The sequence below is a fragment of the Hipposideros armiger genome, unplaced genomic scaffold, assembly GCF_001890085.2.
Source record: "Hipposideros armiger isolate ML-2016 unplaced genomic scaffold, ASM189008v1 scaffold_1472, whole genome shotgun sequence".
NCBI classification, from domain to species: domain Eukaryota; kingdom Metazoa; phylum Chordata; class Mammalia; order Chiroptera; family Hipposideridae; genus Hipposideros; species Hipposideros armiger.
This window is the reverse complement of record NW_017732822.1, coordinates 40,734-64,787: the sequence shown is the minus strand read 5'-3', so window position 1 is coordinate 64,787 and position 24,054 is coordinate 40,734. Positions and strand designations below refer to the sequence as shown.

The following is a 24,054-nucleotide window of genomic DNA, read 5'->3' as shown; positions in this document are numbered from 1 at the left end:
GCAGGGTCAGCTGAGGGCATTTACAACTGTAGGAAATTCTAGGAAGTAGAGCCTTTAGTGAATTAGATGCCGAGGTGATCAGGGTTCTAATTATAGAATTTGCTTCCTATTTTAGGTGCATGGTTGGCTATGTAAATGCCAGCTTGTCTGTGTTTCGAATTTCTGACTTTGAGAATCGTTCTGAGCCTGAGTCTGATGGCAGTGAGTTCTCGGGGACTCCTCTCAAGTACTGCAGGTGAGCGTGGTACTCTTAACCTAAGATGGGCTGGCTCTGCCATAGGGAGAGCTCAGCACTTTCTGACTGACTTGGCTTAAAGCAGTGGTTCTCAACCTTAATATTCACTAAAACCCCCTGTAGATCTCCCTTTGACCAGGCTGTGACCCAGACCAGTTAAAACAATCTCTGAGGAGGGAACCCTGACATCCAGGTCCAGGAAACCTATAAAATTCCAAATAAGAACAACTCAAAATGACCTATACCAAGATGTTATAATTAAGGTGTTAAAAATTAAAGACAAGGGGAAAGGATTAAAAGCAGAAAAAGAAAAACAACTTGTTACATACAAGGGAACCCTAATACGACTATCAACAAATTTTTCAGCAGAAACTTTGCAGGCCAGAAGGGAGTGACACGAGATAGTCAAAGTGCTGAAAGAAATAAACCTCCAGCCAAGATTACTCTCCTTGGCAGAATTGCCCCTCAGAATTGAAGGCGAAATCAAGAGTTTTCCAGACAAGCAAAGCTAAAAGGAGCTCATCACGTCTGGACCAGCCTTACAAGAAATGTTAAAGGGACTACTTTAAGCTGAAACAAAAAGGTGCTAATTAGTAATATGAAAACCTATGAAACTATACATCTCACTATAAATATGTAGAAAAGTTAGTGAAATAATCATTTATAAAGCTAGTATGAAGGGTAAAAGACAAAAGTAGTAAAACTAATTATAATTCCAATAATTAGCTATGGGATACCTAAGATAAAAAGATGTAAACAGTGACATCAAAAACAAAACATGGCAGAAGAGTAAAAATGTAGAGCTTTAGAATGCAATTGAACTTAAGTTATCAACTTAAAATAGACTGTTATAAATACAAGTTGTTATAAGTAAGCTTTATGGTAACCATAAGGTAATGATGGGTCTTATTTTTTTGCCATTCTATCACTCCATGTCTTTTGATTGGAGAATTTAGTCCACTTACTTTTAAAGTAGGTACTGATAAATGTGTACTTAATTGTTTTCTGGCTGTTTTGTAGTTTCTCTCTATTACTTTCTTCTCTTGCTCTCTTCCTTTGGGGTTTGATGACCCCTATTTAGTGGTATGCTTCGATTCCTTTCCTTTTATCTTTTGTGTACCTATTATAGTTTTTTGCTTGTGGTTACCAAGCAAGCTTATAGCTCATGTCATACTCAATGGTGGAAACCGAAAGCTTTTTCTCTAAGATCAGGAACAATACAAGGAGGCCCAGTCTTGCCACTTTTATTCAACATAGTATTAGAAGTCCTAGCTAAAGCAGTTAGGCAAGAAAAAGAAAAGTCATACAAATCAGAAAGAAAGACGTAAAACTGTCATTATTTGCAAATGACATGATAGTATACATAGAAAACCCTTAAAGGCTCTACCAAAAACCTGTTAAAACTAAAAAACAAATTCAGTAAAGTTGCAGATAGAAAACCAATATACAAAAATCAGTTGTGTTTCTACAACTAATAGCAAACTATCAGAGAAATTAAGAAAACAATCCCATTTACAATTGCACTGAAAAGAATGAAATACTTAGGAAATTTAACAAAGATGGAGAAAGACCTATACATTGAAAATGATAAGACACTAATTAATAAAATTGAAGGCACAAATAAATGGAAAGATATCCCATGCTCATGCATTGAAGGAAATAATTTTTAAAATGTTCATACTACTCAAAAAAATCTACAGATTCAATATAATCCCTATCAAAACTCTAATGGAGTTTTTTACAGAAATACAACAAAAAATCCTAAAATTTGTATGGAACTACAAAAGAGCCAAAATAGCCAGAGCAATGTTGACAGAACAAAGAACAAAGCTGGAGGCATGACTCTTTCTTATTTCAAACTATATTACAAAGCTATAGTAATCAAAACAGTACGGTATTGGCATAAAAACAGGCATACAGAGCAATGAAACAGAATAGAGGGCCCAGAAATAAATGTATGAAAATGCACATGTAGTCAATTTATTTATGAAAAAGGATTCAAGAATATACAATAAGGAAAATACAGTTTCCTCAGTAAATGGTTTGGGGAAAACTGAACAGTCACATGTAAAAGAATGAAACTAGACCACTGTCTTACACCATACACAAAAATAAACTCAAAATGGATCAAAGAGTTGAACATAATACCTGAAACCATACAACTCTTAGAAGTAAACATAGGCCGTAAGCTTCTTGACATTGGTCTTGATGATGATTTCTTGAATCTGACACCAAAAACAAAGACAACAAAAGGAAAAATAAACAATGGACTACATCAAACTAAAAAAACTTCTGCACAGCAAAGGAAATCATCAACAAAATGATAGGCTACCTACAAAATGGGAAAAACTACTTGTAAATCATATATCTGATAAGGGATTAGCATGCAAAGTATATAAAAAACTCATACAACTCAATAGCAAAAAAATAATAATGAAATTTAAAAGTTGGGACTTTTTTTAAAAAATAGACACTTTTCCAAAGAAGACATACAGATGGCTGACAGGCACATGAAAAGATGCTCAACAGTACTAATCATCAGGGAAATGCAAATCAAAATCACAATGAGATATCACCTCCCACCTGTTAGAATGACTATTATCAAAAAGACAAGACATGGAAACAACCAAAGTGTCCTTCGATAGATGATTGCATAAAGAGGATGTGGTACATACATACAATGGAATATTACTCAGCCACAAGAAAAGATGAAATACTGCCATTTGCCACAACATGAATGGATCTTGAGATTATCATACTAAGCAAAATAGGTCAGACAGAAAAAGCCAAGAACCATATGATTTCACTCATATGTGGGATATAACACTGAAAGCAACAACTGAACAAGACAAGCAAACAAACAGAAACCGATAGATACAAACAACAGTATGGTGGCTACCAGAGGGTTAGAGGGAGGTGGTAGAAGAGGGTAAAGGGGGTCAAATAGAAGGGGCTTTGACTTTGGATAATGAAATACAATACATAGATGACATTTTACAGAATCGTATACTTGAAACCTATATAATTCTATTAACCCCAATAAATTTAATTTCAAAAAGATGAAAAATATCATCAGTGTTGGTGAAGATGTGGAGTAAAGGGAATCCTTGGGCACTGTTGGTGGGAATGTAAATTGGTGCAGCCACTGTGGAAATAGTATGGAGGCTTCTCAAAAAATTCAAACTAGAACTACCATATGAATCAGCAATTCTCCTTCTGGGTATTTTTTCAAAGGAAACAAAAACACTAATTCAGAAAGATATGTACACCCCCATGTTTATTGCAGCATTATTTATGATATCCAAGAGATAGAAATAACCTAAGTGCCTATTGATGAACGAATGGATAAAGAAAATGTGAGATATACACACACTCACACTGGAACATTATTCAGCCATAAAATTGAAGGTGATCCTGCCATTTGTGACAAAATAGACGGACCATGAGGGCATTATGCTAAGGGAATAAGCCAGACAGAGAAAAACAAATACTGCATGATCTCACTTGTATGTGGAATTTAAAAACAAACAAATAAAAAGTCCAAATTCATAGATTCAGAGAACAGATTGGTAGTTGCCAAAGGCTGGGGTGGGAGGTAGGGGGTGGGCAAAATGTGAAGGCAGTCAAAATGTATAAACTTCCAGATATAAAATAAGTAAGTCCTGGGGATGTTAATGCATAGCATGATGACTAGATAACAATACTGTATTGCATATTTGAAAGTTGCTAAGGGAGTAGATCTTAAAAGTTCTCATCACAAGAAAAATAATTTTAATAAAGGCAGAACCCAGAGTGGTAGCACAGCATTGCAACCAACTTTTACCCAAAGGGCATTTGCTGAACCGGATAGACTTGAGGTTTATTTTTCAATACCTTACATGGTTAGAGAAGTTGAAAGAAAAGAGAGAGAAATGATCAGCCTGTAAGTATAAATCTAAACATACACTACATAAAACAACAACCGTATATTCATATTATGGTCTATTTTATAGCAGTGGAAATTAATTAGCTACATGCAACAGCATGGATGAATCGTAGTAGCATGATAGGGGAAGAAAGCAAGCCTCAGAAGACTACATACCGTATAACACCCTTTCTAGAAATTTCAAAAACAAAGCTACACAGTGTAATATTCAGACAAATGAATATGCATATACATACATAAGTACATGTTAATTATAAAAATGAAATTCAGGATAAGAGAAGCAAGGTAAGAGATGGAGGAGCAGAGAGGTAGATAGAAGCTGGTCATCTTTTAATTCTTGGGTCACATGGTAGATTTATGAGAGTTCATTATATTATTAGAGTATTAAATAAATGTAAAAATTAGAGAAAATAAGAATATGAATAGACCAATAAGGTTAGTTATAAAAAAATTAAGAATTATGATTAAGCCAATTCTGTTCACCTGAAGGCCAAAATAACGTTATATAGAAATGCAAGGATGAAGAGTCAAGACACTTTGGAAGAATAGTAGCGAGGTGGAGATTTACCTTAGACATAGTGTAAAATTATAGAAATTAATCAGTGTAGTGTTGTCACAAGGAACAGATGAATAAAAAATGGAGTAGAACTGAGAACTCAAAAATAAATTGAATAATAACTAAAGTTGTAATCACAAATAACACATACAATATGATTCTATTTATATAAGTTCAAAGCATGCAAAACTAAGTACTATTTTATTTAGGAACACTTGCATAGGTAGTAAAACTATAAAGAAAAGCAGAAAATCACTACAGCAGTTCCCTCTCAGGGTGTCTGGGATTACCAGTGAGGCATTTCTAAGTTACTCACCATGTTCTAGGTCTTAACTTGGACAGGGGTTCCATGAGGCTCACTTATCATTCTTTCAAATGTACATACACTTTTATTTTCCCAATTTAAACAGAGGAATGAATTCACTATACCTATGTATAGAAAAACGTTTGTTCGCCAGTCATCCAATCCTGAGAAGTAAAAGTAGCTTTACAGAATACACTAAGTCAAAAGGGAACACCCCACTTTTTTCTCATGTAAAGTTGAAGACAAGAATGTAAAAGCATTACTTTATGAAAACACCTCTGACTCACTGGAAAAAAGTCCTCCAAACAATGCTACCAGATGACTTGGTGTCTTTGAAGGTACTAGACTAAAAGATTAGCGGTATAAAACTTTGATTTAATTGGCTTTGAAGCTTGACTTCCTGGTTGTTGCTACGCAGGACAGGGAAGTGTTTTCTTTGTACACGTGCCAGGGAGCCTGTAGCCAGTCATTATGCAAATTAATAACAGTGCTTCAAAAACAGAGACTCAGGGCACAGGTGGCATCTGAGCATGGCCCTCCCTCAAACCTCTGTCTCCTGGAAAAGGCCAGCGGGGTCAGGGGCAGGCTGGAGCTTCAGCTGAGAGCTTCACTTGCCACAGTCATCCACAAACTCACACAAGAAGAAGGTAAAGGGATTACACAGCACAAATTGGTAGTCACAATATTGCCACGGGGATATGAAAGACAGTTTGGGGAATATAGTCAATAATGTTGTAAAGATTTTGTAGGGCACCAGATGGGCACTTGTCTTAAGGAGACCACTTCATAGACTGCGTAGATGCCTGACCACTGCACTGTACACCTGAAACTGAAGCTGAATAATATTGAATGTCAACTGTAATCAAATATGTATATATATATTCGTATATTCATGGGATGTGAAGTACAGAATAGGGAATAGAGTCAATGGAATTGTAACAGCTATGGATGATATCAGAGGGGTAGTAGATTGGGGGAGGGGGATTATCACTTTGTGAGGGTTATAAAAGTCTAACTATTGCATTGTTTTGTACACCTGAAACTAAAAATAAAACCAAAAGCAGAAAACAAAAAAACTCATACAAGAAAAGAGTGAGAGTCCAAGAGTTTAGAGCAGGGTGAGGTGGAGACCCTAATTTTGTTGATAGGGAAAACCGATGTCCAGAGAAGCTTCATGAATTATCCAAGATCATGTTGGTCAGACAAAGCCCAATCTTGGTTCCAGGGTGCTTTCCAGTACATAATTCTGGAGACAGACAGCCAAACTCATTAGCACCACTGAGTTTAATTCTTTCAAGGTAGCAATGAAAAAATTTCTAAAGAGAAGCTTGACTTCATGGTACCATGACTTAAGAGAGTAGGAAAGCCAGAAACCTGCTGCTTCTGAAAACTGAAATTTCTTAAGAATTTTGCACCTGAGTTTTGTTCTCAGAACAAAAGTGCCAGTATGGGCTCATTGTGTTCCTCTGGGCACGGTGTAGCAGAGCTCTGTGATAGATCCACAACTGGACATACACTACACATGGGCTTAACAAGTAGATGCAGATTCTCAACAACTGGATCCTTACCTAGAAAAGATCTAGAAATGTAGCCAAGTCACCAGAACCATGAGCATAAGTGTTTTTTAATATTAAAAAGAAAAATGTAAAGAGCATTTTAAAAATATTAAAAATCCATAAATTAACATTTCAAATCACCAACTAAAAACAACTGTTTTCACTTTGCATATTAGACACATACAATTTTACACATAGAATCGTTGTGTTGGATTATCTACTCTCATCATTGAGCCATAAAACAATATTTCAACTTTCTAGTTTTGTACTTCTATTGAATGGCTGTTTATATTTGATGTGTTCTGATTTATTCAGCTGAATAAATGAATTCATTTATTTGCTATGAATTTGTAACAGGAATTTTAAGAATGATACATCTGCATCGTATTTTCCGAAAATAGTCCAGAAAAAATGGTCTGCAAGGTCAAGGAAAAACCATGATATTCCACCCAGTGAATTTAGAAGGGATCTGGGGAGGAAGAGATTTGTCAGAATTCCTCAAATGAAACGCCCAACAAGGTCTGAGAAGCTAGGAGATGGAACAGTCAAAACAAAAGGCAAAAGACAAGAGCAGAAAAGAGGGAGAAGTAGAAAAGGGACCAGTGGGTCCTGAAAAGAATTTCCTGTTTTAGTGAATACAATTGTGTAAAACATTTAAGGAATCAACGAAGGTGACTCTTGAAACAATTCAGGCTCTCTCCACTTATACTTTTGTCTAAAAATCAGCAATATATGTAATAAAAAGAATACTGCTCTTTTTCTTCTAGAATATTTACTTGAACTGTATTTGAAATATACATAGCAAAATACAAACAAAGGAATTATATATTTGTTATCTTTATTGCGGAAAACATTTTCTTGTTCTTGACTTGCTAGCTGTGCTGTGCAAAAATAAAAGGAAGTAAGTTAGAATAGTCCATGCAAACTTTCAGTCCTGAATAAATGTTTCTTCCTAAAATTCCACTCATTATTATTGGATCTGTGACAGGAACAGATTATGTAACTGTATTAGAAACAACAGTGTTTTAGATGATTACCAAATTCTCATTATCATAAAGAGAATCAACAGTTTGAAAACACTAACAGATTCATTCTTAATTTTAGCACCAGTGCTCATCATAAATAACACTTTACTGATAAAATAATCATGATACATTATTACATTCCATAGACACCAGTAATTTAGATGGCTGTGTTGATGATAATGACAGCTCATATTTTTGTAGTCCTTGATAACTTTTCAAAGAGACTCTATACAGGAATTACACGTATCCCAGTATCTGCATATGCAAATTAGTGCTGATCTTGAGGTTAGGTATTATTTTAAATGAGAACCTGGATAATCAATAGCTTTTATTCAAACAAGGGAATTTGGTATGTCCAACAACAGAAATGTTGGACTAATCAATATTTCCAGGTCTTTTCACATTTCTAGAGCTAATTAAAAGAACACTGGATTCAAAACGCATGAAACCAGTATGATGTTGAGAGAGTCACTTTTCAGTTTTCCAACCTGTGATAATAGTAATGGTATGATAAGGATAAAATGGAGCCACATGGATTTAAGTTCTTAGGATAGTGCTTGGCCCCTTGTAAATGCTCAATAAACATTTGTGGAATTTGATGCTGACTCAAAAGTTACTGTTGGAGCATACATTAGGGAGAACTCTTCAGTGGAATGTGGCAGAAATCCAGTATAAACTGACTTAAACAAGAAGAAATTCATTGGTTCAGGTAACTGGGAGTTGGAGGGGAGACAGTAACATTAGTAATGGCTAGATCCCAAACCTCTAGCAGTGTCATCAAGATACTGCCTCTCTGCTGGCTCTGCTTTGATCTGTTGATTTCATTCTCTCCACACAGTTTGTCATGGCCCCCAGCAGCTCCAGCCTCTTACCTTCTTGTGGGCTTAGTGATAATTCACTAAGTCATCATTCTAGCAGAAGTCCTGGTGATGAGTATCACTGATCCAGTCTGGCTCACCTTCTGAGCAGAGATCAGGGAGGGGGCAAGCCCTGCCCAATTCACACAGATGATTCCCCACAGGAGAAGAGAGATTCTTTTATCAGAAGAAGAAATACTGGATAAGCCAAACAACAGATGTCTAGTATTTAGAAGCTTTCTAAACTTTTCTCCCATGAATAAGGACTACATAGCGGAAATGAAAGAGATTTGGAAGTCAGGAAAATCAGTTTGGAATGTAACATTCTCCTGTGTATTTATAGATACCGAGACTACCGTGACCCTCCTCACTCACTGGTGCCCTACGGCTACACGCTGCAGTTCTGGCATGTCCTAGCAGCTCGACTGGCTTTTATCATTGTGTTTGAGGTAAGTTTTCCCAATTGACTCCTTTATACCCTTTGACATAATGAAATAACTAAAAGTAATGAATAAATATAAGTTCTGAGAACTTTCAATGGGATTATTTATGCCCAGAAGTAGTATAGTAATATTACGTAAACTTTTCCTTAATTAAAGTCCTTGAAATTTTCCAAGAAATGTTTGGAAGTCCATTGTTGATTGTTAATGGATAAGTCAGGAATCACTGGTCCTAAACTTAATATTCTAGGGCATTGATTCTTAAACTTCAGGAATATTGCAGTTTCTTCATCCCCACTCCTAGAGATTCTCATACATCATGTTTGCACTTGGCTTTTCACAAGCCCTCCAAGACAATCCTGATGCAAGTGTTTGAGGACCATAGTTTGAAAATGATTGAACTTAGTATTACAAGTGGTAGCCTCATGACATTAACTTATGTTCAAGCACACAAATAGGTATTCATTATCTAAGACTCAAAGTAGACTTATAAAGTATAATCTACCTAGTAATTGCATGTAGTATGTGTCAATAAAAACATAGTATCTATTTTCTTTTAGTCTTTAAGAAAATTGCTGCTAAAAGTAGTTTGCATTTCTATAACTGTACTCATAGAAATTGTATCTCGTGTCACATATATTAAAGCCAAACTAATGCAAGCCAAGGCTGACTTTTGGCTTGGACTAGAAGTTTACTATATCTCTTTGAAACTATTCCTTCACTTTTTTTTTTCTTCACTCCAGAAAACCAATAGAAGACAATATTAAGCTGCTCTTCCCTGGGAATTAACTTATCAATCGCTCAGTCCCTCTTTAAAGAAATTTTAACCCATCACTGTCTTAAAGTTTTTCAGACAAAATAGAGAAAGGATTGCATTAAGTTATTATTTGGCTTATCAAGTAGAGCTTCCTTTTTCAATATTGTTTTTAAGCTACTTTAAGATATTAGAAATGTACAAAAAATCCTCTTACTTGGCAGGATCATAAGCTAGCCATGAGTCACCAAATATACCAAGTTTTCAATAAAGTTAAGAATGCTTAATGGTATCATTTGGACATGATACATCATTATTTAATGCTTTAGAATTGTATGGGACTTTAAATTGTCTTCTGGGACTTTATTGGTCACCATCATATACCTGAACAGAAGTGACAGTGATTCTAGAGTTTCAGCTATTAGTATTTCAGATAAATAATTTGTGGCAGTTTACCACCCCACCCCACCCCGAAAAAAAAAAGAAAGAAAGTTTCTTCCTGAATGATCACTCCCCTAAGCCCATTGATAATTCTTGCAATGCAGAATAACAGAACATTTAACAGACTACAAAGCATCTTTAAACATGTTCGTGTAATTTTCACAATAATACCCATTTTATAAATGAGTAAATTGAGTCCCAGGTGACTTATCCTCAGGTAGGCAGACATCTATTAAGTAGTAAAAGCTACAGAGCTGGGATTCAAACCCAGGTTTTCTGATTCCACAGTATTCTTCTGGGTCTTCTTTGCATTCTTTAAACATTCCTTCTCCACCTCCTTTTCTGACTCCTCTTCTCATTCCCTATGTGGTGTCATCAGACCAAATTCAGTTTTCACCTATCCCTGAGATCCTCTTTCCTCACACACACCTCCCACTTTCCAGACACGCCATGTTGCTGGAGTAAGAAAAGCTCTTGAGCCAATACCCAGTGTTCTTAACGGCTAAGGATGGACCATAGACCTGACTCTGTTGTATTCTCTGTGTTTTTAGCACCTCGTGTTTTGTATAAAGCACCTCATTTCATATCTGATCCCAGACCTCCCAAAAGATCTCAGAGATCGAATGAGAAGAGAAAAGTACTTGATTCAGGAGATGATGTATGAAGCAGAGCTAGAGCGTCTCCAGAAGGAACGGAAGGAGAGGAAGAAAAATGGAAAAGCTCACCACAATGAGTGGCCGTGACCAGGTAGGTGAGAGGTGTGCTCGTGGCCTGAAACCTCTCCTCGGTGGACGAGGGCGCCTTAAGCTCCCTTAATCAAAGTTTGCTGTTGTTGCACTGATAGGAATCGAAAGAACTCCTTAGAAGCTTCCAAAACCAGCCTGTTTCCTACTTTAATTGCAAATTTCACTTGATCTTCCCTTCACACATAACTCCTGCAACTCTTCTTTGCCTCCTTGCCACACTCTGGCTGGGCAGTCAAGGTCTCATGAGTTGGCCTGGTGTCACCGGAAATCAACATTCCTCTTCCTTCTACTCCAGCCTGGCTTTTTCACTTTAATATCCGCAGGGCAACATGTCCCTTCTTTGTGGTTAAAGTCACCTTTTCATCTTATCTAAGATGGCCCTCCCTCCATCACCTGTTTATTATTTCCTCCCAGGCTGATTCATGTCATGCCATACCCTCCAAGTTTCCCCCAGACTCATCAGCCCATTGAGACTTACTCGTTAGAAACTTCTCTGGTGATTGCATCAGTGCATAATGACATATATTAATCTGTATAGCCAATATATGATTTTCAAATAGTTATCAGGCTTTCCCAGCACAGTTGTAAGCATCTTCAGGAAAGACTCCATGGATGGCAATTTTATTCTCCAAACTAGTTAGCACAGTGTTAAGCACATGGCACCCATTAAATGCACATTCAATAATAAAGGTTGGATGGAATAAGACTAAAAACAATTGTGTTCCCCCATGTCTTATCAAAAAGTTCTTCTGAAACCTTCTCTCTGGCAAGTCAATTACTAGCTGTGTGTCCTTGGACAAGTCACTCACCTTCTCTGGGCCTCAGTTCCTTCAGTGACAGAATGATTAGATGAGCTCTCAGCTTAATACTCTGTGAATTTAATAGTGTAGCGTTTCTTTTGCCTTCCTTGCCCTTCATTTCTCTCTTTCCACTTGTTTGAAGACTAACTTTGAAGACATTTTCCCAAATTATAAGATAAGAGCCCTGGAGGTTATTTTACATTGGATATAAGGGTAGACTTGAGACTCACCTAGACCCCAGGCTCACAGGGATAACAGTGGTATATAGAGGTTGAACACCGGCCCTACCCTCAGTTCCAGAGTAGATCTTGGCTTCCCTAAGGGCAAGAAATGTTTTGCTACTGTGTAATTTTTCTATTTCCCAGATATGCCATTTGGCTGTGTGACTTTGGGAAAATTACTTAATTTTTCTGAGCCTGCGTATTTGGCAGAACGAATACGCAGCTCAAATAGGCACTGAACATAAGACATTTGCGAGACGATAAAATGCTATGGAATACTATACAGGATTTATATTGTTAAGCATTGTGTTGTAGTCCACCCAATTCTAGACTGAACTTTTCCATTTTCTATATGACCTGGGGTTGAACATTCGTGTGGATTCAATTGCCACATTTGCAAAAGTAAAGGAGTTAGACTGAACAAGACTTGAAGAGCCTATCGCCCTTCAAGATTCTGGGATCCTGTAATTTGATCCAAGCCCCTGACCCCATTCTGATAGCCTCTTGTGGTCCTGGTCAGCCTTTGGAGGAGAAAGGTTGACTTATCCAGACAGCTTTGGTTGGGGTAGGAGGCAGACGTTAGTGAAGAGAATGGCTCCCAGGAGCTCCAGTGGCCCGAGACCAAGGGCAGCAGTGGGATTATCCACAGTTCTGGGCTGCTGGGCTGTAGGACCAGTAACCAGCTGGGAATGTCTTCTGGTCTCATCCTTCTGGGCTGCTTTCTCCCTAATGGGGCCACGTCTCATTTTTGCTTAAAAGCAGTGTTTGCCTGTGTGTCTCTATTCCCCCCAACAGTTGGCAGGATGGCACCTTGCTTCAGACTGACTCTCTGACTCAGTCTGTTCACCTATAAAGTAGACACAATAATGTTGATACCATATGTGACTCCATTCAGGGTAACAAATTCTTTGAATGCCTTTGTTTCGTGGTAAGTACACACCATCGCACATTGTGTTTGTAAGCCATCGTGTGTACATAGGATTTTAATGCCTTTTCTCTTTCCAGGCAGTAGTTCATTTCCAGGCCAAGGACTTGAATTCTGTTTACTTCTGGCTGTGCAAAAGCACATTCAAGTGAATGACTAAAATGCAACCGCAGTGCATGTCGCAGACATTGCAGCAGCAGGGGAGACGGCACTCTTCCACAGCTGCCCGAGAAATCACGTTGCAGTCCGGCACAAATTGCTATCTATCCATAGACCATTCTTGACCAAGCAAGCATGCACGTCATGGGCAGTTACAATCTCAAGTTTTTAAAACCAAGGGGAACTTGTATACGGGGCCTGTTTTTCAGCCTGTTTGCTACCTTTTTTGCATTCTACCCCATGTGAATTTTACAGACACTGGGCTAATAAAAAGGGTATTCGGACACCTGGACACACATTCCTAGAATGTCTTCATATGGTCCTAATTCCATGTCACCAAACAACACAAACAAGACCCTGTTTACAGCCTTTTCTTTCTTTTTTTTTTTAATTTCAGATCTTTCTGAGGAAATTATTATATATGACATATCTATAGCTATGTGTATGGCCATAGATGTATTTCTGTGTGTACATATGTATAGTCATGTATTCTTACATATGTACATACAAATACAGAGATATATAAAGTACATAAAAATTCCTTACTTGTAAATAGCCAAAAGGAACTGACATGAATGATAAATTTTCACATTTAAATAGTCATCAACATGAAGCCACGTTTAATGCTTGTATAATGTGATGCAATAAAATTTAAAATAAATTTATGCACATGGAATATTTGCAGCTGGGTCTTCTGAAATTCTGTTGTATTTCCTTCTCATAGATAAGAGGAATCATAGGCAAGTGGGATCTTTAAAGAAAGGCCTGTCTCTCCCAAACACCCCTCAGAAATCACTTTACCCTGCAGAGGGACATTTTCCTTCCTAACCCACCGTTTCCATCTACCTTCTTAGGGTACCAAACCGACTAATTAGAAATCACTCCAAAGAGCTTGGAAAATGCCACTGACACACTTCGTTGAGGAAATACGAACTATAACCAATGATACAATGCTTTTGATTATCCTGCCTACTAGTATACCCTGCTAATCCTAGGAAAGGGGCTGTCTGTCTGAGGGGAAAATGGTGTTCCCAGGCAGTGCCTGTTATAATTACTCTTCTTCCGGAAGTTGTAGAACCTGCCCTTGAACCCTGTAATCACCTTTCCTAGGCCAGCTGGGGAGAAGAGCTTTCTCCCATTACCACATCCGTCAAACACTGTCTCATTTTGGCTGTAGGCTCCCTTGAGCTGATTGATTTCCATCCCTCAGATGGCAACAGTCAGAGTGGCTGTGGGCAGGCCAGAATGCTAGCCATTCCTTAGTTTCCTCTTACTAGTACTCCTGCTGACCTGACATTCCTGGAAGTGAAATACTAACCCTCGCAGGGCCTAAACTAAGGAGGTCCACTTTACTGGAACTAAGACAAGAGGCCATTGACAGAGTTTTCTTTTCAATCATTGGCCAATACATCTGTGACATATTTCACACCAGCCCCAGGGAGAGGAATTTCCAAGGAAGGCCTCAAGAAATGAAGTACAAAGAGAAGTTACAAAAACGCAACTCACGCTACTGAGTCAGCGTTATAACTTTTGCTTGCTATGCCTGAAGCTCCACCTCAGGCGTCACAACCCAGTAAATCCTGGATTTGACACATCTGTAGCTAATTTCTTACTCCTTGGGGCAAAGAGAGTGGCAGGCAGGGGGACCTTGGGTTTGGAATGGGCCATGAACATTCAGAACTAGTGGAGGACCACTCAAGGCACCGGTCAGAATAAAGAAGTAAACATTTATCAAGTACCACTTTCCACCTGGTCTGAACATACACTGAACCTAAGCCAACTCCATGGCATGAAATTTCTTCTGTCTGTGGAATTCTGCCTTTGCTATTCCAAGTGCCTGGCAATCACAACTCCTGCTAAGTTTGTAGTATACACATCTTTTCTTTCCTTCCTCCCTCCCTTCCATTTTCCTCCTTCCAACCCACCCACTCTTCCTTCATTGTTTTTAGCAGCACAGTGAATGCACTTATTCACCTCGCCTGTTTTTGGTGCAGGGAACGTGGTGACTATCTTAAGATGTTTTTAGGTTTTGGGGGGAGAAAGGCAAAGAAGGTTGTAGAGGAGAACTTCTGAGGGACTTTGTAAGAATTCAAGTGTTGGGAATAATGACACCAAGATGGTGACATAGGTCATTCCTAACTTTGCTCTCCCTCGCAAGAAGAAAACAACTATTCATGAACAAGACACCACTGAGAGAATCCTAGAACACAGGGGGAGGCTGAGACACCCCCTGCACCAGAGACCAAAACAGACCTCATTGTGAGGGTGAGAGGAATGGCTACACGCTGACCACATTACCCCTTCCCCAGGCTGGCACAGCACCATGCCAACAGGACTCCCTTGAGCCTACAGTTCCTTCAGGGGTAAAAGGGAGCCCAGTGAGGACATCTAACTCCCCAAGCATTGTGGGTCACTACTTGGGAGCCTCTTTTCAGTCTCACCCCATGGGGATTACAGGAGAATCTGCATGACTGGACCACTAGGAATCTGATTGTGATGGAGAAGGGAGCAGGAGCTTGCAACAACCAGCACTCGTATCTGTGTGGACTGAGATCCTATCTGCAGTGCCCAAGTAGTACTCCCAACCAATAGCTTTGCTCATCTGCAGAGCCATGACAGGAAACTTGGCGGGGTGCAGGTTTGCCTTATTCAGGTCCTCCAAGGAAGATCCTTGCCAGCCCCTGAGACTGTTCTGCTCCTGCCCAGGTGGGGAAGCTATGAGTCATAGCCCCACCCAATGCTGAGTATGGCTCGTGGCCCTCCCAACCAGAAAACATAGCTAGAACAACTAGAAACTGTGTAGCCCAGCAACACACACACAGCAAGTACAGCTGGCACAGCTGATAGATTGCAGAGCAAAGCCAATAGCTATTTGGCCAAGGAACATGGGGCATGGATTGGCTTGAGTCAAGACCACAAAACCAGAGCCTTGCCAGGCTTGGAGCCAATTTTCCCCCTCCACCTAGGCAGGAAAGCTAATTTGCAGCCCCACTCCTTGCTGAATACTGCTTCAATGTGACTGACCTGGGCAGTTATCCAGAGCACACTGACAGCTGCACAGTCCTGCAGCAGCCCTGCTTACAGTGGAACAGAGCACACAGTTCATGGCTTTCCTCAGCAAGCAAAACCAGTGACCCCGTCTGGCTCAGGAATTCAGCGCAGGATTTCCTAATCTAGGTCCACAAAACATGAGCCACACAGGGCCTGGGGCCTGTCCTGCTGCCCCACCAGGGCAGAAAAGCTAATTCATAGCCTCACCTACTGCTAAGTTTAGTACCCAGTCCTGACCATCTAGGAAGCCTGACCAGGGAACCCAGGCAACCATGGAGCCCCATCCTATAGTCTTGCTTGAGCGTGGAACCAAGCCAACAGATCTGTCCCACTGTTCTCAGTCAGTGGCATCTCCTTCCAACCCCAGAACTTGTGCAGTGGGCTCACCCCAAAAATGGATCCTGATAGCAAGCCCCACCTGCTCAAGGACATTACCAGCAGATACATCCAAAATCCCAAACTAAGTTGACTGGTAAAGAACTAATTCTGCCAAAGTCTTGCATTTGGCTCTTCATATAATCTTCTGCTCTAGAGAACAAGTTAAACTCATTCAGATTTAAGTGCCAGCTATTGTTTTTCTCCAACAGGGACAGAGTAATTTCCCCAGATTACCAATTGACTGTTGGATTTAGATGCTACTTTTTACTACTATTTTCAACAAAAACTTGAGGACTTGCTTAACAATGTCCCCATTACATGAGTGATTTTATATACTTGGTATGCTCAGTTTGGATCCCATTAACTGCCTGGTAGGGAGAGGTAAGGACTAAAGCTGCTATCAGGGGGACCCTTATGCACAGTGGCTGTCAGCTTACCTAGCCATTAGTCCCCAAGGATGGAATTTTAACTTTCATTAATTCAGGTCTCACTAATTAGGAAGTTGTGATCATTTGGAAGGGCTGAGGCCCAATATGCAAAGCAAATACTGTGAACAAATAGAGTAAATATTCAGACTATTTTTAAAGAAATCATTTATATATAATTTATTTGCTGATCACAACCCAGTTTGTTTTTCCTACTAATTACCATTATCACCTAGTCCAGTAGTTTTCGAACTAACTCTAGCATGCGTTAGAATCACCTGGACCTTACCACCATTCCTGATTCAGTAGGTCTCGGGTGGGCCTGAGAATTTCAATTACTACATGTACCCCGGTGGTCTTGATACTATTCACTGGGGAACACTTTGAAAACTGACGTAGTCAATATTTGCCAAAATTGGAATTACTTTAATGTACTCTATGATTCAAGCTGAACTTAATCACTTTTATTTGACCATATAATATTTTAGAGACTATCACCCTGGTGGAAAGGTAGGTAGCAATTTCAAACTGTAGCAGTTATCAGTTAATCATAACATTCAATATGAAGCACCATCAATGCAGTTTCCTAGCTGAGCAGAGCACTGGGCATTTCTTGAAGGATTGAGTCAGTGCCACACAAAGGTCCTTCACCTTGACCCTGCACTTTGTATTAGCCCAGAAACCTGAGAATAAGTCCTCCTCACTCCAACCCCCACCCTCACCAATGTGGGAGTGATCTTACATCAACATGGACAGTACAACAAAAATATTAAGATTATGGGCTCTGGAGTCAGACAAAACTAAGTTCAGATCCATCCAAGGTGTGCGACCTTAGACAAGTGTTTTAAATTCTCTAAAATGAAGTGGACACCGTAGCACATTGCTGAGATCCCCCTTCATCTCCACCCCTTTTGAGTGCCTCACCTGGTGCAAAACCACTCCCCTTCCTGTGACAGCCATCAGTGACTAATTAATGCAGCCATATGAAAGCCTGGCTACCTTGGCCCAACTTGGGATAACTTTGAAGGGCTCCTTGCACTTCTGAGGCCCTGTGAGGAGACTGTCCTTGGATCTGCATTATAGCTCATCCTCCACCTGCTTCTGTCATCTTCCTTCCACAGGTATTGATCCCAAAGGCACTCTTTAATAAACATTAAGCACATTAAACTCCATCTCAGACTCTGCTCCCCAGGGACTCAAACCGGTGGCACTCATTTAAAAACATACAAGCAAAGAGGTGGGTGAAAACTCTAAGAGGCAGGAATTGTATGGATTCATTTATTCAACAGACATTTATTGGGCCAGACCATGTGTCAGATGCTAAGAATATGGCAGTGAACACGGATGTCTGTGTTTAAGAAAGAGATCATGAAAAGCAGTAAGAGGTTGAAATCAACTTTTAGCAAAGGATTGACTACCGCTGTAAAAAGAGAATATTTCTTCCTCCCATCACCACTCCCCCCACCTGCCTAGGTTTTTTTTTTTTTTTGTCTAAGATTATAATGTTCATGTTGTGTTCAGAAACCATAAAACCTTTGGTTGTCAATCTAAACAGAGCCTAGTTCCCATATGGGTTTCCTTTCTTACCTTCCTGCTGCTCTTCGACTCTACTAGGTTGTAGGAAACTGTGAGGTTACATTGCTATTTGCCTGGACACCTCATTCAGCAATTTCCTGAAACACAGTAAAGTCTGTCTAACACCCCAAGGCCATAGGCCTGCCCAGACATATCACTCAGCTCTGTATTTATTGGGGTCTTGGGGCTCGAAGCTCCAATCAGGAAATAGGGCACAGGTGTGCTGGTTTTCAAATCCCACAAACCTATGGTGATTTCCTGTGGCCGTCCACAGCCCAGCACATGGAGTAGGACACAGAGACCCTTCCTCAGAGACTCACGGATATATTAACTCGCATTGCTTCCCTCGAAACCTCCCAGCATTGGGAATCCATTTCTACTCTAGCAGTTCAAAAACCTACCTCTTACCTTCCAAGGTATTTTTATCCTTGTTAACCTATTTGATACTCAAATGCCAAGAAGAAAGCCCTCTTTTCTCCGGTATTTGCTGAAACATCCTTTTAGTGAATTATTACCAGCAAAGACCCAATTATTTGAATGTGAAAAAGAGCCAAGGAGTCAGCGGAATGCCCCAGGGAGGGTGAAGGTCATTGCTTAAATTTACGAATGATCTCGCCACTGTGTGTTCCCCTGAAGCTCTTCACACGCCTCTCTTCTCTGCTAGATTACTGCCAGCCCCTTGCCTCGCCAACAGCATGTAAAACAACGTATTTCTTGACTCTCTTCTACCATTTTTTTCTTTCTAAAAAAATGTTTAATTTTTTAATTACAGTTCACATACAATATTGTATTAGTTGTATTAGTGATTAGACATTTATATACCTGATTACAAAGTGATCACCCCAATAAGTCTAGTAATCATCTGACACCATACATAGTTATTACCATATTACTGCCAATATTCCCTATGCTGTATTTTACATCCCCGTGATTATTTTGTAACTGCCAATTTGTACTTCTTAAACTCTTCACCTTTTAAACCCACCCCCCAACCTCCCTCCTATCTGGCAACCATCAGTTTGTTCTCCGTGTCTATAAGTTTGTTTCTGTTTTGTTTGTTCGTTTTATTTTTTAGATTCCACATATAAGTGAAACCATATGGTAATTGTCTTTCTCTGCCTGACTTATTTCACTTAGCATAATACCCTCTAGGTCCATCCATGTTGTCACAAATAACAAGATTTCATTATTCTTTGTGGCTGAGTGATATTCCATTGTATATATGTACCACATCTTCTTTATCCATTTGTCTATCAATGAGCACTTTGCTTCCATGTCTTGCCTATTGCAAATAATAGCATTTATTTCTTTCATAGAACATTGAAACAGGACACAGTTGGATATATAGTGGTGTATGGGGTTTATCTAGTATCCAGACCATTATAATAGCCCCACTACAATTTCATGCAACCTTGGTCTTCATATCACCTTTCTCTGAGCCACACGCCCTCATCTGGATACTTTTCTGACCACACTCGGAAAATGCAGAGATGAAATGAATGCATCGAAGTCTAAGAAACCTGTAAAAGGCTGTCATTTAACAGTTCTCATTTCTTTTACCTTCTTGTCCTTTTTAAAAAGACTTTTTATTAAACATATAGCTAACATACAATATTACATTAGTTTCAAGGGGTACACCATAATTATTCAACATTTATATACCTAAAGAAGTGATCACCATGATAAGTCCAGCAACCATCTGATGTCATACTATGCTATCACAATATTATTGACTATATTCCCCATGCTGTACAGTACATCCCCATGACTTATTTGTTTGATACCTGGAAATTTGGACCTCTTATTCACCTTCCTTCCCCCTTCCTTTTTAAATGTATCAATTACAGTTGATATTCAATATTATTTTATGTTAATTTCAGGTGTACATCATAGTGGTTAGACATTTATATAATTTATGTGATCCCCTGAATAGTCTAATACCCACCTGGCACTATACATAGATATCACCATATTATTGACTATATTCCTTATGCTTTACTTTACATCCCCATGACTATTTTGTAACTACCAATTTGTACTTCTTAATCCCTTCACCTTTCTCACCCTGCCCCCAACCCACTCCCATCTATCACCCCAACAAACCTAGTACCCATCTGACACTATACATAGTTATTGCAATATTTTTTACTATACCCCTTATGCTATAATCTACATCCCCATAACTACTTTGCAACAACCAATTTGTACTTCTTAATCCCTTCCCCTTCTTTCACCCACATCCCCAACCCCTCTCCCCTCTGGTAACTATCAAAATATTTTCTGTATCTATGAGTTTGTTTCTGTTTTTGTTTGTTAATGTGAAATCACATTACATCTGTCTTTGATATATACAGTATAACACTTTCCAGGGCCATTCATGTTGCTGCAGATGGCAAGAACCCATTCCTTTCCATGACCAAGCAATATTCCACTGTATATACAGGTACTACCTCCTCTTTATCCATTCTTCCATCTACAGACACCCAAGCTGCCTCCACATCTTGGCCATTGTAAATAATGCCGCAATGAATATATGGATGCACAGGTCCCCTCAAAGTAGCGTTTTGAGTTTCTTTGGATAAATACCCTGAAGTTTGATTACTGCGTCCTTCATTGTCTCGTTATAGCCTTTGTTTTAAAGTCTATTTTGTCTGGTATAAGTATTGCTACCCCAGCTTTTTTTTTTTTTCATTTCCATTTTCATGAAATATCTTTTTCCATCTTTTTTCTTTCTGTTTGTGTGTGTTTTTCAATCTGAAGTGAGTCTCTTATAAGCAGCATAGGTAAGGGCTTTGTTTTCTTACCCATTCAGCCTGTCTTTTGATTGGAGCATTTAATCCATTTACATTGAAAGTAATTGTTAATAGATATGTAGCTATTGCCATTTTATTATTCATAATTTTGATTGGGTTTTTTTCTATCTTAAAGAAGTCCCTCTAACATTCCTTGCAATACTGGTTTGGTGGTGATGAATTCCTTTTTGTTGTTGTTGTCTGGGAAGCTCTTTATCTGTCCTTCAATTTTAAATGATAATCTTGCTGGGCACAGTAGTCTTGGTTGTAAGTCCTGGCTTTTCGTCATGTTGAATAATTCCTGCCAATCCTTCTGGCCTTTAAAGTTTCTGTTGAGAAATCAGCTGACAACTTTATGTGAGCTCCCTTAAAAGTTACTAGTTGCATTTCTGTCACTGTTTTTAGGATTATCCCTGTCTTTAACCTTTGCTATTTTAATTATGATGTGTCTTGGTATGGACCTGGTTGGGTTCATCTTGTTTGGGACTCTCTGTGCTTCTTGGGTTTGTATGTCTATTTCCTTCTCCAGGGTAGGGAAGTTCTCAGTTATTATTTCTTCAAATACATTCTCGATCCCTTGCTTCTTCTCTTCTCCTTCTGGTATTCCTATGATGCAAATGTTGTTATGCTTGATATTGATCTGAGGTCTCTTAAACTATCCTCATTTTTTTTTATTCTGTTTTATTTTTGCTGTTCCAATTGGGTGTTTTATGATACCCTGTCTTTCAAATTGCTGATTTAGGCTTCATCTAGTCTGCTGGTAATTCCTTCTAGTGCTTTCTTCATTTCAGTTATTATATTCTTCACTTCTGACTGGTTCTTTTTTATGGTTTCTGTGTTCTTTTTTAATGCTTGCAATCTTTGTTGAAGTTCTCACTAAGTATTTTGAGCATCCTTATAACCACTGTTTTGAACTCTGTCTCTGTTACGTTGTTTGCCTCCATTTCATTTAGTTCTTTTTCTGGATTTTTCTCCTGTTCTTTCATTTGGGATACATTTCTTTGTTTCCTTATTTTGAATCTCTCTCTGTGTTTGTTTCTATGTATTAGGTAGATCTGCTATATTTCCCAGTCTTGGCTGGGTGGTCTTATGTATGTAGTAGGTGCCCTGTGGGGTCCTGGCACAGTCTCCCTGGTCATCTGCTCTGGGTGCTCCAGAGTGTTCCTTGTGTGGGCTGTGTGTAACCTCCTCTTATAGTTCAGCCTTGATTGCTATTGGTATGTCAGTGGGTGGAATTGACCCTCAGGCTGACTGGCTGTGGAGTTTGGCCACACCCACAGCTTATGTGCTGTGTGGGGGGCTTAACCCACTGAGTGGGATTCACCCCAGTGGGCTCTGGTGCCTGTTGAGACCATTCTTATGTGTGCCACTTATGGGGCTAATTGGGCAGTGCTCTGCTGTGGTCCAAAGCTAACCTCCAACTATCTTGGGATAAGCTCTGGTGCAGGCCCAGGTCGGCCACTGCCTGTGACTGGCTGGAGGCTACCTTATAGGACCTACAAAGTGATCTGCAGTTGTTCACTGCCTGTGCTATACTTGGAGGTGCATGGGAGAGGCCACGCTGCAAACCGAGGACATCTGCCACCCGTACCAGGCCTGGGGTAACTCTGCAAAAAGCCAGAACATCCAGAGGCCAGCTGCCACCTGCTGGTTCCCTTAAGGTTCAGACACTGATAAAGCCTTGTGCAGTATATGAGTTGAGTGAGACAGGGTCTCAGGGAGTTACTAGAGTGGGAAGAGTTGTGACAACCAGGTTAATGTAGACTCTGTTTGGTGCCAGTTGCTGAGCCTGGAGTGAATCAACAAAAGCCTCAGAGCACACAGAGGCCAGCTGCTGCCTGCCTGTGTCCTGTGAACAATGATAGTTTTCCAAAAAAGAGTGCAATGCGGGAGGGGCTGGCTGTTCCTGGAGAAAATGTCTCCAGCTGTGCACAAGTTGGGTGAAGCGGAGTCCCAACTGAGTCAGCAGGGTGAAGCAGCAGAGCTCACCAGGCCAATCAGATTCAGATTTGGCCTGTGGTGGCGGGCTCAATGTAGGAAAGATGGCGCCTGCTTGCCAGCTGCATGGGAGGAGTATCTCTCACCGGGAAAATGCTGACTGTCCTCCAGTCTTCTGCCTGAAGCCACACACCTCAGTCTGCCCCCCATATGTCTCCAAGGCTCCCTGAGTCACCGTCCCTCCGCTGGAGCCCAAGGTGAGTGCCTGTGAGCGAGTGAGCCTGTGCGTGGGCCATTTAAGAGGATGTCTGGGTTTCCTGCAGCCTTGTGTCCCACCCAAACAATATGAATCCCTGCCGGTTTTCAGTGCCAGATGTTGTGGGGACTCCTCTTTCTGGCACCAGTACTCAGGTGTGGGGGCCTGGGGGTCTCGTGTTCCTCCAAGGGGAACATCCGTGGGTGAGATATAGCTCCTGATTCTCAACCTCCACCGGGAGGTTGGGGCCTGCTTGGCGTCTAGACCCCTCCTACCAATCTCGATGTGGCTTCTTCTTTATATGTTTAGTTATAGGACTTCTGTTTGGCTAGACTTCAGATGGTTCTTCAGATTGATTGTTATATAATTTAGCTGTAATTTTAATGTGTTCATGGAAGGGCTCAGGCACAGTGTTTACTCTGCCATCTTAGATCTCCTGTCCTACCATTTTTTAAATAGTTGTCTTTGCCTGGATATCCTGGATTCCCCCCAGCATTATATAAAAATGCTGTGCACGGTATCAGCTGGATGGAAATTATGTATTTATCTGTCTCCTGTCTCTTGTTTTTCCACCTCTCTCACCTAGCTCCATTTTCCTCTCCATCTGCCTCAATTGGCACTATTTTAGATTGCATTGTATTTTTTACATCCTATTTACTGAAACACCATGTTTCATATGCTGTATTAAATGTGTG

The 24,054-nt window shown here is 39.8% G+C and overlaps 1 protein-coding gene across 1 annotated transcript in view; it reads left to right on the top strand.

Moving 5' to 3' along the window:
* LOC109377598 (anoctamin-4-like) overlaps positions 1–13,415 on the top strand; it is a 91,539-nt gene extending 78,124 nt beyond the window's left edge. The window contains exons 14-17 of the mRNA XM_019633999.1: positions 116–235; positions 8,802–8,907; positions 10,645–10,840; positions 12,866–13,415. Of these exons, the coding sequence (XP_019489544.1) occupies positions 116–235; positions 8,802–8,907; positions 10,645–10,836 (418 nt within the window). The 3' untranslated portion in view covers positions 10,837–10,840; positions 12,866–13,415. The remainder of the gene's footprint in view (positions 1–115; positions 236–8,801; positions 8,908–10,644; positions 10,841–12,865) is intronic.
* The last annotated feature ends 10,639 nt before the right edge of the window (positions 13,416–24,054 follow it).